Source organism: Mastigoproctus giganteus, chromosome 12, assembly GCF_048544385.1.
Source record: "Mastigoproctus giganteus isolate SK-2022 chromosome 12, ASM4854438v1, whole genome shotgun sequence".
Taxonomy (NCBI): Eukaryota; Metazoa; Arthropoda; class Arachnida; order Uropygi; family Thelyphonidae; genus Mastigoproctus; species Mastigoproctus giganteus.
In genome coordinates this window covers 177,780,834-177,795,307 of record NC_143586.1, presented here as the reverse complement: position 1 = coordinate 177,795,307, position 14,474 = coordinate 177,780,834, and the positions used below count along the sequence as shown (strand labels likewise).

Here is a 14,474-nt window from a genome sequence, read left to right as displayed (position 1 = left end):
CCCTACTAGCTATAGACCCATTGCCTTGACCAGTTGCCTTTGCAAAATTCTTGAAAAGATGGTGAACCGTCGACTGATATGGTACCTGGAAAATTTCAATCTCTTACATCCTGCACAATTCGGCATTCGACAAAACAGATCAACACTAGATATATTAGTAAGACTAGAGAATTCCATTCGGAATGCATTCCTTAGATCGGAACACCATGTAATGGTTTGCTTTGACATCAGCAAGGCCTATGATTCCACGTGGAAGTATGGAATACTCCGCGAACTACATCGCCATGGACTTCGGGGCCATCTCCCGATTTTCATACGCAACTTCCTAGACAAGAGAACTTTCCAGGTTCGATTTAAAACTTCGCTGTCCAGACTATTTTTCCAAGAAGAAGGAGTTCCCCAGGGATCTGTACTCAGTGCTACACTCTTTATAATTGCGATAAATACCATTGCTGAACAACTTCCGAACACTATCGATAAGGCACTGTTCGTTTCGTAGATGACCTTAGTATTTCTTGCCATGCGAAAAACATGAATACGATCGAGAGACAATTACAAGGGGCAATAAATAAGATCAGTACATGGGCACAAACCAATGGTTTTCAGCTTTGTTCTGAAAAAACGTTGTGTATCCATTTTTGCCGACAACGTAAATTGCACCTACACCCGGAACTACAACTGAACGGAAAACCAATAGCAGTTCAACCCAGCATACGATTCTTAGGAATCACCTTAGATCATAAACTTACCTTCCTGGAACATATTAAAAGACTAAGAACATCCTGCCAACAAAAACTAAATATCATCCGGGTTCTCTCAGCAACAAAGTGGGGAGCTGATCGCCTTACCTTATTACGGCTATACAGATCTTTAATAAGATCAAAACTTGATTATGGGGCCCCAGTATATAGCTCAGCAAGGCCTAGTGTCCTTCGCTGGCTTGATCCTCTCCATCACAGTGCAATACGCATTGCTCTAGGAGCATATCGCACGTCTCCTGTACATAGTCTATATGCCGAAGCTCACGAACCCCCTCTCTCTATCAGAAGGCAACAACTTATATTACGCTATGCATATAAAATTAGATCTATGCCTGAACACCCAAATTGGGAATTACTTTTCAATCCCCAACACAGCAGGTTATACCATAACCGCCTTACTGCTAACAGACCGTTAGGTTTAAGAATAAGACATCTTCTAGAAGAACTTAATCTGAGTTTTGATAATATCGCAAATACCCCTCCACTACTCCTTCCACCGTGGAGAATTACTCCACCTTTATGTGATAAATACCTTCATAAATGGGATAAATCTGCACTACATAAAGAAAATTTCTTGCAATTGTACCTTGCAGTGGTGGAGCAGTTTCCAAACTTCATTGTTGTTCATACAGATGGGTCAAAAAATGACACCCACGTTGGAATCGCCGCAGTTTTCCCGAACATAACATTAGCCTACAAACTGCCACATGAGTTCAGTATCTTTTCTGCTGAACTAATGGCAATTCAGGTTGCACTGAAGCATATTGAGTCCTCCAATATTGAAAACAGTATAATATTCTCTGATTCTCTAAGTGCACTTCAAGCCCTGGAAAACATCATGAACATCACCCACCCAGTCGTTAAAGAAATAACAAACTCTTTATATACCTTATCTGAGCTTGGAAAAACCATACACTTCTGTTGGGTCCCAGGACATATGGGAATTACAGAAAATGAATTAGCGGACAGTGCCGCAAAAGCGGCCGACTTACCACCTGACGTACAGTGGAGAGTTCCACATCAAGATTATAGACGAATAATACAGGAAAAATGCATGTACCAGTGGCAATCAACATGGCAAAACTAACTTGAAAATAAGCTTCGAAGTATCAAGCCAAATCTTGAGCAATGGCCTTCAAGCCTCAGTGCAATTCGACAACATGAGGTAATACTAGCTCGTCTCCGAATAGGTCACACTAATATTACTCATGGTTATCTTTTAAGAGGAGAGAATCACCCCCAGTGTGATCACTGTAAAACAGTGCTTTCAGTAAAACATATCCTTGTGGAATGCACAAAATTTGCAATAGAACGCCAGAATATCTTCACTCCAGCCACTACTGAAGACCCACTAACTCTTATTTCACTTTTGGGCAATAAAACCAATGTCTCAAAGATTTTTACCTTTCTCAAAGCGATCAATATATACCACCTCATTTAGCTAGTCAAAAATCAGTTTCCTGACTCTCGATCCATAAAGAAATAGCATAAGTATTAACCTATGTATGGCGCACTATGGCCATAGACGCCCATGCGCCAAAAAAATCCCCAACCAAACAAACAAACAAACAAACAGCTTTACATACCAACTAAGAAATATTGTTCAAGGTTTAGGCCTAAATGGATGTCAGATGAACTAATGAGGCATATGGCAGAGAAGAAAAATGCATGGGATACATACAAATTAACACGTCACACAGACGCCTATGATAGATACAAGTTGATCTGTAACCAAGTTACAAAGGAGGTTAGGCAGGCGAAGGCAGATTACGAGAGATCCTTGGCAAGGGATGCGAAGAAAAACAGCAAAGAGTTCTTTACTTATGTAAACTCTAGAAGGAAGGGGATGAATCAGATTGGTCCACTTGAGATCGATGGGTCAACTGTTGATGACCCTGCTCAGGTAGCTAACAAACTAAATGAATATTTTGCATCGACATTCACACATGAGGAGTTATTCAGCGAGGGGAATGCCAGAGGTGTATTCAACTCTAGCAGTAAGCTAGAGAATCTTGTAATAACTGAGAGCAAAGTGGAGGAGAAATTGTCGAAGATAAACACAAGAAAGGCACCTGGGGTGGATGGGATCTATACAGTTATATTAAAGGAGGCAGCAAAGGAAGTAAGCAAACCCTTAGCCATAATTATGAGAGCTTCCTTGGACTCAGGGGAGGTACCCATGGACTGGAGATGTGCAAATGTGACCCCAATTCACAAAGGAGGATCAAAGGCTGACACAAGTAATTATAGACCTGTGAGTTTAACTTCTGTTCCTGGAAAATTAATGGAGGCACTGGTTAAAGAGGCACTGCAGGATCATCTAGACAAGACTTCAGTTATAGCTAGGACACAGCATGGTTTTGTTAAGGGTAAGTCTTGCCTGACCAATTTGATTGGATACTATGATGCAGTCACAAAAGAACTGGATGCAGGGAATAACTTTGATATTATATACTTGGATCTTAGAAAGGCTTTTGATACTGTTGCACATGGAAGACTGCTGCACAAATTGGAGCAGTGTGGCATTGGAGGCAAATTGCTGCTATGGATAAAGGGGTGGTTGAGGGGGAGAAGACAGAGAGTGGTAATCAATGGACACTGCTCATCGTGGACTAATGTTATTAGTGGAGTCCCTCAGGGTTCAGTGTTGGGTCCTTTATTGTTTTCTGTATTTATAAATGATATTGATGATGGTATATCAGGCTTAATGTCCAAGTTTGCAGACGATACGAAGGTTGGCAGGGTTGTCAAGGACACTACTGACACTATGCTGCTGCAACAGGATTTGGAAAGGTTGAGCAGATGGGCTTCGAGGTGGCAAATGAAGTTTAACATTGACAAATGTAAAGTACTACATATGGGAAACAGCAACCCCAGAGCAACGTATCAACTGTGTGGTACTACACTGACAGTGGTAGAGAGTGAAAGGGACCTGGGGGTGGTTGTGCAGGCAGATATGAAGTTCTCTGAGCAGTGCAGACGGGCTGCAAGAGTAGCTCATGGTGTATTGTCAATGATATATAGGAATTTTTCTAGCAGGGATAAGGAGGTGATTATTCCCTTGTATAAGGCAATGGTCAGGCCACACCTAGAGTACTGTATACAGGCCTGGAGGCCTCATTTCAAGAAGGATGTAGAGCTGTTGGAACGAGTACAGAGAAGGGCAACTAGATTGGTGAATGGGACAAAGGGGTGCTCTTACGAAGAAAGGCTTAAGTTTTGCGAATTACAGTGTCTGGAAACTAGGCACCAGCGAGGTGATCTGATAGAGGTGTACAAAGCCTTGAATGGTTTGAGCATGCTCAATGCTGATGGGATTCTTCCTCTTGCTCAGAATAATCACCTGAGAGGGCATAAATTCAAATTGAGGAAAGACAGATGAAGGATAGATGTGCGGAAATTTGCCTTTAGCCAGCGGGTGGTTGGTAGGTGGAACAGACTTCCATCCCTTGTCGTGGAAGTTGATAGCCTAAATAAGTTTAAGGCTCAGCTGGACAGGTATTTCGAACGAACAGAGGGGTGAAGTGGAAGTGGTTATTTTTATTTATTTATGTTACTTTTTTTTTTTTTTTTTTGGCTGATGCTGCATAAGCTTGCTTTCTTGCATCAAATGCCTCTACTAATGCTAATGCTAATGCTAATGCTATTCTGATTGGCTGAATACACAATGCACAAATATATTGTACATTGTAAATTCAGCTCACTCAAATCATTTCTCTTATTATACCCAAATGTACCTATGATTCAAAGACACACTAAAGTGGGTGCAACAATGGTCCCAATACAGTTCAAGTCCACATACAGTGAACTGTATGTGGAATGGAACCACTCTGTCATTTCCTAGCAACTTCGAATAGAATGCAGCGTTTTCACTGCAGAATTATATACCATTCTTGTAGCCCTGGGACAGTGGTGGATTTAGCACTTGAGAGGCCCCAGGCGCAATTCAGTTTTGAGGCCCCCCCCCTCTAAATATTTTCGGTACCACTACAGTGTGCATTCTACGCGCACGTTTTTACTATAGCACGCACTCTAGATTTGGTGTTGCGGTTTTAATCATTTTGGTTGCGCAATTCTTTCATACATATTTTATTAATTGGGAATTAAAAAATTAATTCCCAATTATCACTTGCTATAAATGTCAAGCCTCGTCAAACAATTCAGTTTTGATAAATACATAAACAGTACATAAGATATTACAGATACTTACTTGATAACAAAACAAAAATACTCCTACACTAAAACACCAACCACACCAAACTCTAGTAATTTGTAACAGATTCGTGAGTGAAATGTTTGTTCCGAAAAGCTATTAAAAAGACAATGCTCTGTTACATGTGAGTCAGCGCAGTAGTGATTTCAGAGGTTTTAAAAGACTACTGCGCTTGCTTATTGGTTCCCAATTAGTTGTGAATAGTTTTGAACTGCCTTCGCGAACAAATCTAATATCGTTTCTTGAGCAATATCATCACAGGGTTCTTCACTCATGGAATTACCTTCACTAGGAAAAAACTGAAAGTGTTTAATTTAAGCATTAATGATAATATGTATTCTACTTCATATTCACTTAGTTCGCATAGATATTTCATATATGAAACTAAAATTACTGTAACACAAAGCAAAAACGGATACAAAAATAGATTTTGACAGGTTTAATAATGGGAAATATACATATATTAGATTAGATACATACAAACAAAAAGCTTTCGGTTGTTTTGTCAACCTTCCTCAGTTAAACTGACAGTTAAGAATGGAGCATGAGGGCGTGTACTGCCAGTCTTGTACGTGAAGTGCATGGTTAACTGTTGGTTGTTGAAGCCTGTGGCTGTAATGCATGCGGACTTTGCCAGCGTTTGTCAATAGTCAGGATTGCTGTTTCGATGATAGGTTGGACTTGACATCCACTGTTCCTGTTGACTGAGGTATTGGAGCATTTGATGTTCAACGATTCCAACCAGGCGTGTCGGCAATAGTGGCGCGACTTATCCACAATCACGACATTGCGAGGTGGATCAATGTCGTGGTGGGTTGCCCAAACGTGTTTGGAAATAGCTGAGTGCTCCACATCCACTCTCATCAAGCGGATTGCTCTTTTGTGTTCAGAAAGGCATTTTTCGAACCATCTCCCAGTTTCCCTGATGTAGCAGCTAGTGCAGTCACGGCAAGAGATGCAGTAGACCGATCCGCTTTGTAGTAGAGTGGGGACAGTGTTTTTACCTTAGGTATCGTAATTTTCTGCCTGAGAGTTGTACGCATTTTATCCCATGTGATTTTAAGACTACAAACCTGTTGTGATAGGTTTGGGTAGTATGGGATAAAGGCGCTTGCGGCTGAGTCATTACCTTGGATGTTTCTGTTGGTCACTATGTGGCCATGTGTCTGTAGGTCACACCTGTCAAGGGTATTGATGGGATAGCCACACCTCGTGAGATCCGCCTTGACTTTAACAATTTCGGTGCGCCTCTCATTTACAGAGCTAGTGTGTGTCCAGGCACGAGTTAGCAAGGTTCGTGCAGTGGCAAGAAGATGGCTACACTTGCGTGTGCTGACCGGAAGTTGGTAAATTGGCCAGCACACATTGGTTTACGATGGACAGTTGTCTTCAAGCACATGCCCTTGCGTCAGACAAGGGTGTCTAAGTATGGTATGGTGTTGTCCGACTCTAGCTCGATGGTGAATTTTAGGAAAGGCGACAGAGAATTGAGGTGGTCTAAGATTCGGTCACCTGAATTTCTGGGGATAACCACGAACACATTGTCCACGTAGCAACCCCAAAAGGTAATGCGATCTGATACATTTGTAAATGCACAACTCTCTAATTCCTCCATCGCAATGTTTGCTGTGACCGAACTAACTGGGGAACCCATGGCTGTGCCGTGTACTTGTTGGTAAATGGAGTCGTTGAACATGATTGCACCGCCTGTTAAGCACAGTCTGAGGGCGGTGGAGATATCGTCTGGTGTTAGTTTGGTTCTGCTGCCAAACAGAACCATTATCTAAGAGTTGCGTTGCACATGTAATGGCAAGTTCTACTAGGATGGAGGTGAAAAGTGCAACTACATCAAATGATGCCATGATTTGATCTTGTGAGATGGATATGGTTCTAATCCATTCTATGAATTCACTACTGTTAGAGACGGTGTTGGTGGTCTTGCATACTAGGGGAGAAAGGAGCCCCAAGATAAACTTAGCTAATTCATAGCTCGGTAAGCCACAACAGGAGACAATGGGAGTCTTAATGGTGTACCTTGTTTGTGAACTTTCGGTAGTCCGTAGAACTGTGGAATCTTGCAGCCGAAGGCACGGAGGTGATTACATTATCTAAGAGTTGCTTTGTTTGTATGTATCTAATCTAATATATGTATTTCCCATTATTAAACTTGTCAAAATCTATTTTTGTATCCATTTTCGCTGTGTTACAGTAATTTTAGTTTCATAATGAATCCAGAGTGCACAGGCCTCTTTAATCATATTTCATATAATATGTATGGATATTCGCATAAGAGTTTGCTAACTTCTCATCTTAAATTATAGTTTTATTCAGTAACGGTAATAAAGATGAGTGCAAAAATTTTAAATGAAACAATTTTATTATTTTTTTTGAGACTTGAGATTTGAGGCCCCCTCAATTTAAGAGGCCCCAGGCGCGCACCTCATGCGCCTGTGCGGAAATCCGCCACTGCCCTGGGACATATTGAGCATTCGCTACTCCATGAAACTTAACATACACTGATTCTCTAATGCACTTCAATACAAACATTCAATGCACCCACTCACTGGAAAAATCCTCTGCTTATTAATTAAAACTCAAGGGGAAAGAGCAGGAATTTAGGTTTTCCTGGATTCCTGGACACTGAAGTTTTCAGAAATGAATATACAGTTCTGCAGCTAAAAATTTGACTTGAACCTCTCCTTCAAATGGCATGATGTATAGAATATAAATATTATAAATATTTTTTAAGTAGACAAATTGGGCATGTTGTCTACTGATGTTCATTGACTATTCTACTAAGCTGTAAAATGGTACTTTATTAATCTGTTCATCTTAATTACAGTTTCAAATTTTAATGCACTTCAGAAAAATTTAAATGTTGTCCAATTTTTATGTACTTGACAGGCAGAAAAATGGAAGAATATGAGTAAAATATTGCTGAAAAGGAAAAAAAAGGCTTTTCGAAAGAAAAAAGTTTGCCAGGAACATTTTATTTCAGTAAGAAGTCAATAAGAAGTTTTGAATAAATAACTGCTTTACGTTTAAACTGTTTTGAATAAATAACTGCTTTATGTTTAAACTGTTTTTCATGCATATGGTCCTTGAGGTTGTCACAGACATTCTCTCAGATATGCCAGACAAGCTGTACTTGCTACCTGAGAGTCTAAAATGCTGATGGAACTGATATTCGGGTGGCACTCAAGTCAAGTGGACCCAATTTCGGCGAAGTCCGGACAGTCTGTGACAGCCAAATCCTCTGCTTGCACCTTCACGATGGTGGGACTGTTAGTAATCCTGGGTATAACCTCCATGCACAAGCACATGGTGGGTGACCACCCAGGTGTGAACCAACGTAAGCAGGGGTCGAGGTGTGGCACTCACACCACATGGAGGAACGCCGCCCATCTATGTTACCAGGCAGTACTAGGTGGTAGATGACTCTCATCAACCGGTGAAATACCACCACTTTGCTTATTGGAGGCTTGAAGTGGTGGAACCCATGTTTAGTCTCTAGAGCTAAGTTCCAGTCAACCCTTCCCTACCTCTTCCATCATGCAGTATGATTGATGACTTTTGATGTTATGATGAACGTCGTGGCGAGATCCAATATTCCTTACATTTCGAGGGTACAGCTCTAAAACGGTGTTCGCAGGCCGGCCGCTAGTAAGTACACCGGACCGAACCTATTGGTAACTCTCTAGGAGGCTTCCGGATCAGCTAGTGTATAATCTTGCTACCTCTACTCTGCCAGATAGTGACTGGAGGGAGTCCGAGTAGTGTGTATGCAGGGAGCATTGTCGAGGCCACTTTTTGTCAAGGATCTGGGTATATTCTTACCACGTGTACGCCATATCCAAAAATTTCATTACTTCATACAACATGTCCCACCCGCTTTTTCTTACTATTGAATACACCATGAATTATCAAAATAATAGAGCAAGCTTATCTGCGAAAAGATATAAACCTCCCAAGGACTTCCTAATTCATTTCACAAATATACGTGGTCTCAATTCTAATTTCAACGATGTCCATTTCCACTTGCAGTCTGCCAAACCCCATGTACTTTTTCTGACAGAATCTCAGTTATCGGTTGATTCAACTACTGCTCATCTCAGATGCCCAAATTATTTGCTGTATGATTCCTTTCGCCTCAAAGGTGGTACTTGTGCATATGTCCATTCTGATATTCCCTGTCAGAGACTTGGCAATTTGGAATCTCCTCTCTTTGATCTTCTGTGGCTCAAAATTTCTCTACATCATTGTGTCAAATTCATCTGTTGTCTCTACTGTTCTCCCAACTCCACTAATCACTTGGAGCTCTTTGACTTCCTCTCTTTGCAACTTGACTTTCTCCAGTCCAACTTTCCTAACAGGGAGGTAATTTTCCTTGGTGATTTTAATGTTCACAACTCCAGCTGGCTTCCGTTTTCTAGTCACATCGACCCAGCAGGTCGAGATGCTGAGGCTTTTACAATTACTAATGACCTAGCACAGATTGTTCATTTACCTACAAGAATTCCGGACAATCCTAATCATACAGCCAATAACCTTGATCTTTTTCTCACAAATAACCCTTCTAAGTACACGGTCGAAGTGAGAGGTCCTTTAGGCACTTCAGATCACAACTTGGTGATTGTCTCTTCTCCAATGGAACCTTTATCTCATGGCTATTCCCAACCGCGTGTTGTTTGGCATTACAAGAATGCAAAATGGGATGACCTGCGAGAATTCTTTTCTTCTTTTCCTTGGTCGGATTACTGTTTCAAAACTTCTGATGTCAACTTTTGTTCAGATCGTGTCAGTGAAATTATTCTTGCAGGAATGGAATCCTTTATCCCACACTCCACTTTAAAATCTCGTTCTTTATCTAAACATTGGTTTTCCGATAAATGTGCTAAGGCTGTTCAAGAGAATGTTGCATATCGTAATTGGCTTGTTTCTAATTCTTCAGTTTCATTTTCTGCCTACACCAAAGTTCGCAACAATTGTAAAGCAGTTATTAATCAGTCCAAACTAGAGTTTGAACAGGCTAAGAGTAGAAAATTGCTTCCTGCCCTAATAGTAGCCGAGCATTCTGGTCTCTTGCCAAAGCTATTGGCCGTAACTTTTGCCCATCTCTGCTCCCACCTCTGTCCAAACCAGATGGTTCTCTTGTCACTTCAGCCAAGGATAAAGCTGACCTGCTAGCATCCCATTTTTCTTCCACCTCATGTATTAATGATCTTGGTAAAACACCTCCCACCATTCCCAACACGCTCCATTCAATGCCTCCTGTGGTCTTCCATCAAAAGGATATCAGAAGGATTTTGATGAATCTTGATGCTAAGAAAGCTCCAGGTCCTGATGGTATTTCTCCACTTGTTCTCAAAACCTGTGCTCCTGAACTTACTCCTCTTCACTTTTATTCCAAAGGTGTTTTTCCTTCTGCTTGGAAATTTGCTCATATCCATCCAGTTCCTAAAAAGGATGCCAAATCCCTCCCATCCAATTATCGTCCCATTGCAATTACTTCTACTCTTTCTAAAGTAATGGAGAAATCAATTAACCGCCAACTCTTAAACTACCTAGAAACCTTCCGTCTGATCAACAGTCGCCAGTATGGATTCCGTCAGTGTCGATCCACTGGTGATATTCTGGCTTATGTACCAATTTATGGACTAATTCGATGGAAAGGTTTGGTGAAACACAAGTAGTTGCTCTTGACATCTCAAAGGCTTTTGATCGTGTTTGGCATAAAGGTCTTCTAAACAAGCTTACATCTTATGGTTTACCAACTGTTTTTAGTAATTGGTTATCCAGTTTTCTCTCTGATCGCTCACTGAAGGTGATGGTAGATGGCTCTCTGTCTTCTAACTTCTCCACTATCGCCGGTGTCCCTCAAGGTTCAGTTCTTTTCCCCACTCTTTTCCTCTTGTACGTTAATGACCTTCTTTCATTAACTGAAAATCCTATCCATAGTTTTGCCAATGATAGCACATTGCATTCCACTTTCCATTTTGAGAAACCTTGTCCTGCTCAATCAGCTTCAACTTCTCGAAAATCTGCTACCAATTCCTTAAATGCCGATCTTCAGGTAATTCTCCAGTGGGGCAAAGACAACTTAGTTGATTTCAACCCTTCTAAAACTCAATCTTGTCTTATATCTCACAAAAAGGATTCTTCTGCTCCTATGCTTATCTTTAGTGACACTCCGATTTTTAGGCAAAATGATATATCTCTTTTGGGGATTACCCTGACTTCTAATCTCTCTTGGTACAAGCACATTACAACTATTACTTCCTCTGCATCTAAAAAACCTCGTTTTCTCTTTCGCTCTCGGCGTTACTTTTCTTCCAAACAGTTGCTCACTCTGTATGAATTGCAAATCCGCCCTGCCATGGAATATTGTTCCCACATCTGGGATGGTGCCCCCAAAACCTCTCTCAGGCTTCTTGATTCCATTCAGAAGAGGGCAGTTAGGTTAATTAATGATTCATCTCTAACAGAGTCTCTCCACTCGCTTTCTCATAGACTTACTGTTTCTGCTGCATGCCTCTTCTACAGATACTTCCATGGGCACTGTTCTTCTGAATTGGCTTCTATAATTCCTGCTGTCTCTCTGAAAACAGTCCGAACACGTGCCGCCACCAGCCAACATCCATATACTGTCCAACTTCAAACCCACATAACCAACTTTTCATCTTCCTCATTTATTCATTCAACTGCCGTTTTCTGGAACAACCTTCCTTCATACGTATTTCCTGAAAATTACAATCTACAGAAGTTCAAGTCCAATGTCAACAAATATCTTCTTTCGTCTTCTCAATCTCCAACCCGTTTTCTTCCGTTTTCTAGTCACATCGACCTGCTGGGTCGATGTGACTAGAAAACGGAAGCCAGCTGGAGTTGTGAACATTAAAATCACCAAGGAAAATTACCTCCCTGTTAGGAAAGTTGGACTGGAGAAAGTCAAGTTGCAAAGAGAGGAAGTCAAAGAGCTCCAAGTGATTAGTGGAGTTGGGAGAACAGTAGAGACAACAGATGAATTTGACACAATGATGTAGAGAAATTTTGAGCCACAGAAGATCAAAGAGAGGAGATTCCAAATTGCCAAGTCTCTGACAGGGAATATCAGAATGGACATATGCACAAGTACCACCTTTGAGGCGAAAGGAATCATACAGCGAATAATTTGGGCATCTGAGATGAGCAGTAGTTGAATCAACCGATAACTGAGATTCTGTCAGAAAAAGTACATGGGGTTTGGCAGACTGCAAGTGGAAATGGACATTGTTGAAATTAGAATTGAGACCACGTATATTTGTGAAATGAATTAGGAAGTCCTTGGGAGGTTTATATCTTTTCGCAGATAAGCTTGCTCTATTAGTTTGACAATTCATGGTGTATTCAATAGTAAGAAAAAGTGGGTGGGACATGCTGTATGAAGTAATGAAATTTTTGGATATGGCATACACGTGGTAAGAATATACCCAGAGCCTTGACATAACGTCGCCTCGGCAATGCTCCCCGCATGCACACTACTCGGATTCCCTCCAGTCACTATCTGGCAGAGTAGAGGTAGCAAGATGATACACTAGCTAATCCAGAAGCCTCCTAGAGAGTTTCCAATAGGTTCGGTCCGGTGTACTAACTAGTGGCCGGCCTGCGAACACCATTTTAGAGCTGTACTCTCGAAATGTAAGGAAGATTGGATCTCGCCATGATGTCCATCATAATCTCAAAAATCATCAGTCATACAGCATGATGGAAGAGATGACCGGAACTTAGCTCTGGAGACTAAACATGAGTTCCACCACTTCAAGCCTCCAATAAGCACTGGTGGTATTGCACTGGTTGATGAGAGTCACCACCTAGTACTACCTGGTAACATAGAGGGGCAGCGTTCCTCCATGTGGTGTGGGCGCCACACCTCGACCCCTGCTTATGTTGGTTCACACCTGGGTGTTCACCCACCGTGTACTTGTGCATGGAGGTTATACCCAGGATTACTAACAGTCCCACCATTGTGAAGGTGCAAGCAGAGGATTTAGCTGTCACAGACCGTCCAGACTTCGCCGAAATTGGGTCCACTTGACTTTAGTATCACCCGAATATCAGTTCCATCAACGTCATCAATGTTCCGCACATCAATGTCTGTGACAACCTCAAGGACCAAGGAGTTACTAGAATGAGTACAGAGATGGCAACGAGATAAGTGACTGGAACAAAGGGCTGCTGTTACAGAGATTGGCTTAACTTCTGGCTCAAATTACAGCGTCTGGAGACCAGGCACCTGCGAAGTGATCTGATTGAGGTGCGTAAAGCCCTGAATGGTTTGAGCAGGCTCAGTGCTGATGAGATTCTTCCTCTTGCTCAGATTCTGCACATGAGGGGGCATATATATTCAAATTGAGGAAAGACAGTTGTAGAATAGATGTGCGGAAATTTGCCTTTAGCCAGCAGGAACCAACTTCCATCTGTCGTGGAAGTTGACAGCTTAAATAAATTCAAGACTGAACTAGACAAACTTTTGGAGTGAATGGATGGGTGAACTGGGAAGGGTTTCTTTTTTGATTTTTTGGCTGATGCTAAATAAGCTTGCTTTCTTGCCTCATATTCCCCTACTAATGCTAACTAGCAGGTTTTCAGATGCTGTGGTCATAATACTAAACGTGTACTTCTGTCAATTATTTATCTCTAGATGCACTACTTTTAAACAAATATCCTCATTGAGAGGCTATTCTGCCATTTACTTAACCCATCAGTTGGCATGTTAAATTTCTTAATGTTAGCAGTTGCTTGCATGAGTTTGGGCATGTTCCCAACTCCCAGTATCATAAGCCATAGTCAGGCATTTATGAATTTTTGCACTGAAATTTTTTTTACATATCCCAGTTAATAATTATATCGACATTAATGGAAATATGTCATGCTAATAACAGTAATTGTTATTTAAAAATTTTCATAATATAACTTAAAAATACTTAGATTATGTTATGGTTATGGTATTTTCTGAAATTACATCCATACTTCAGTGTTCAATTTTTATATACTATAGAATGTTTTGTGCACTTGCTATTTTCAAAAAAGAGGTCTGTTGGGTTAGCAATCTGCTAATTATATTAGATTTCTTAAGGCTGTTTGCTTGCATGAGTATGGTAAACTCCCAAGATCAGAAGTCTATAATGGTGTTATTTATATTTCCCATTGAATTTTTTTCCCTGTCCAATAATTATATAAATACTATAGAGCACTTTAGGGCTATAAGCCTCATGGTGCAAAATAGTTAACTGAGTAGTTACTTAGTAGCTACTAAGTAACTATTAAATAACTAGTTACTTACTAGCTGACTACATGTAGAAATGATGCACTTGCACTAACTTACACGTCAGTTATATAAATATTGTAATACAGGTAACCCTCGTATAACATGGTAGTTAGGTGCCTATAAAATCTCATGTAGTACCAAACCATGTTAAACAGGACTAAGAACCAGTACAGAAATGGGTGTTACGTTCCAA

General features: G+C 40.9%; 1 protein-coding gene across 1 annotated transcript in view; it reads left to right on the top strand.

Moving 5' to 3' along the window:
* Nucleotides 1–14,474, top strand: part of LOC150077626 (aminopeptidase O-like) — a 407,406-nt gene that overhangs the window by 311,601 nt on the left and 81,331 nt on the right. Inside the window, exon 11 of the mRNA XM_090385969.1 lies at nucleotides 7,879–7,971. Within this exon, the coding sequence (XP_090242095.1) occupies nucleotides 7,879–7,971 (93 nt within the window). The remainder of the gene's footprint in view (nucleotides 1–7,878; nucleotides 7,972–14,474) is intronic.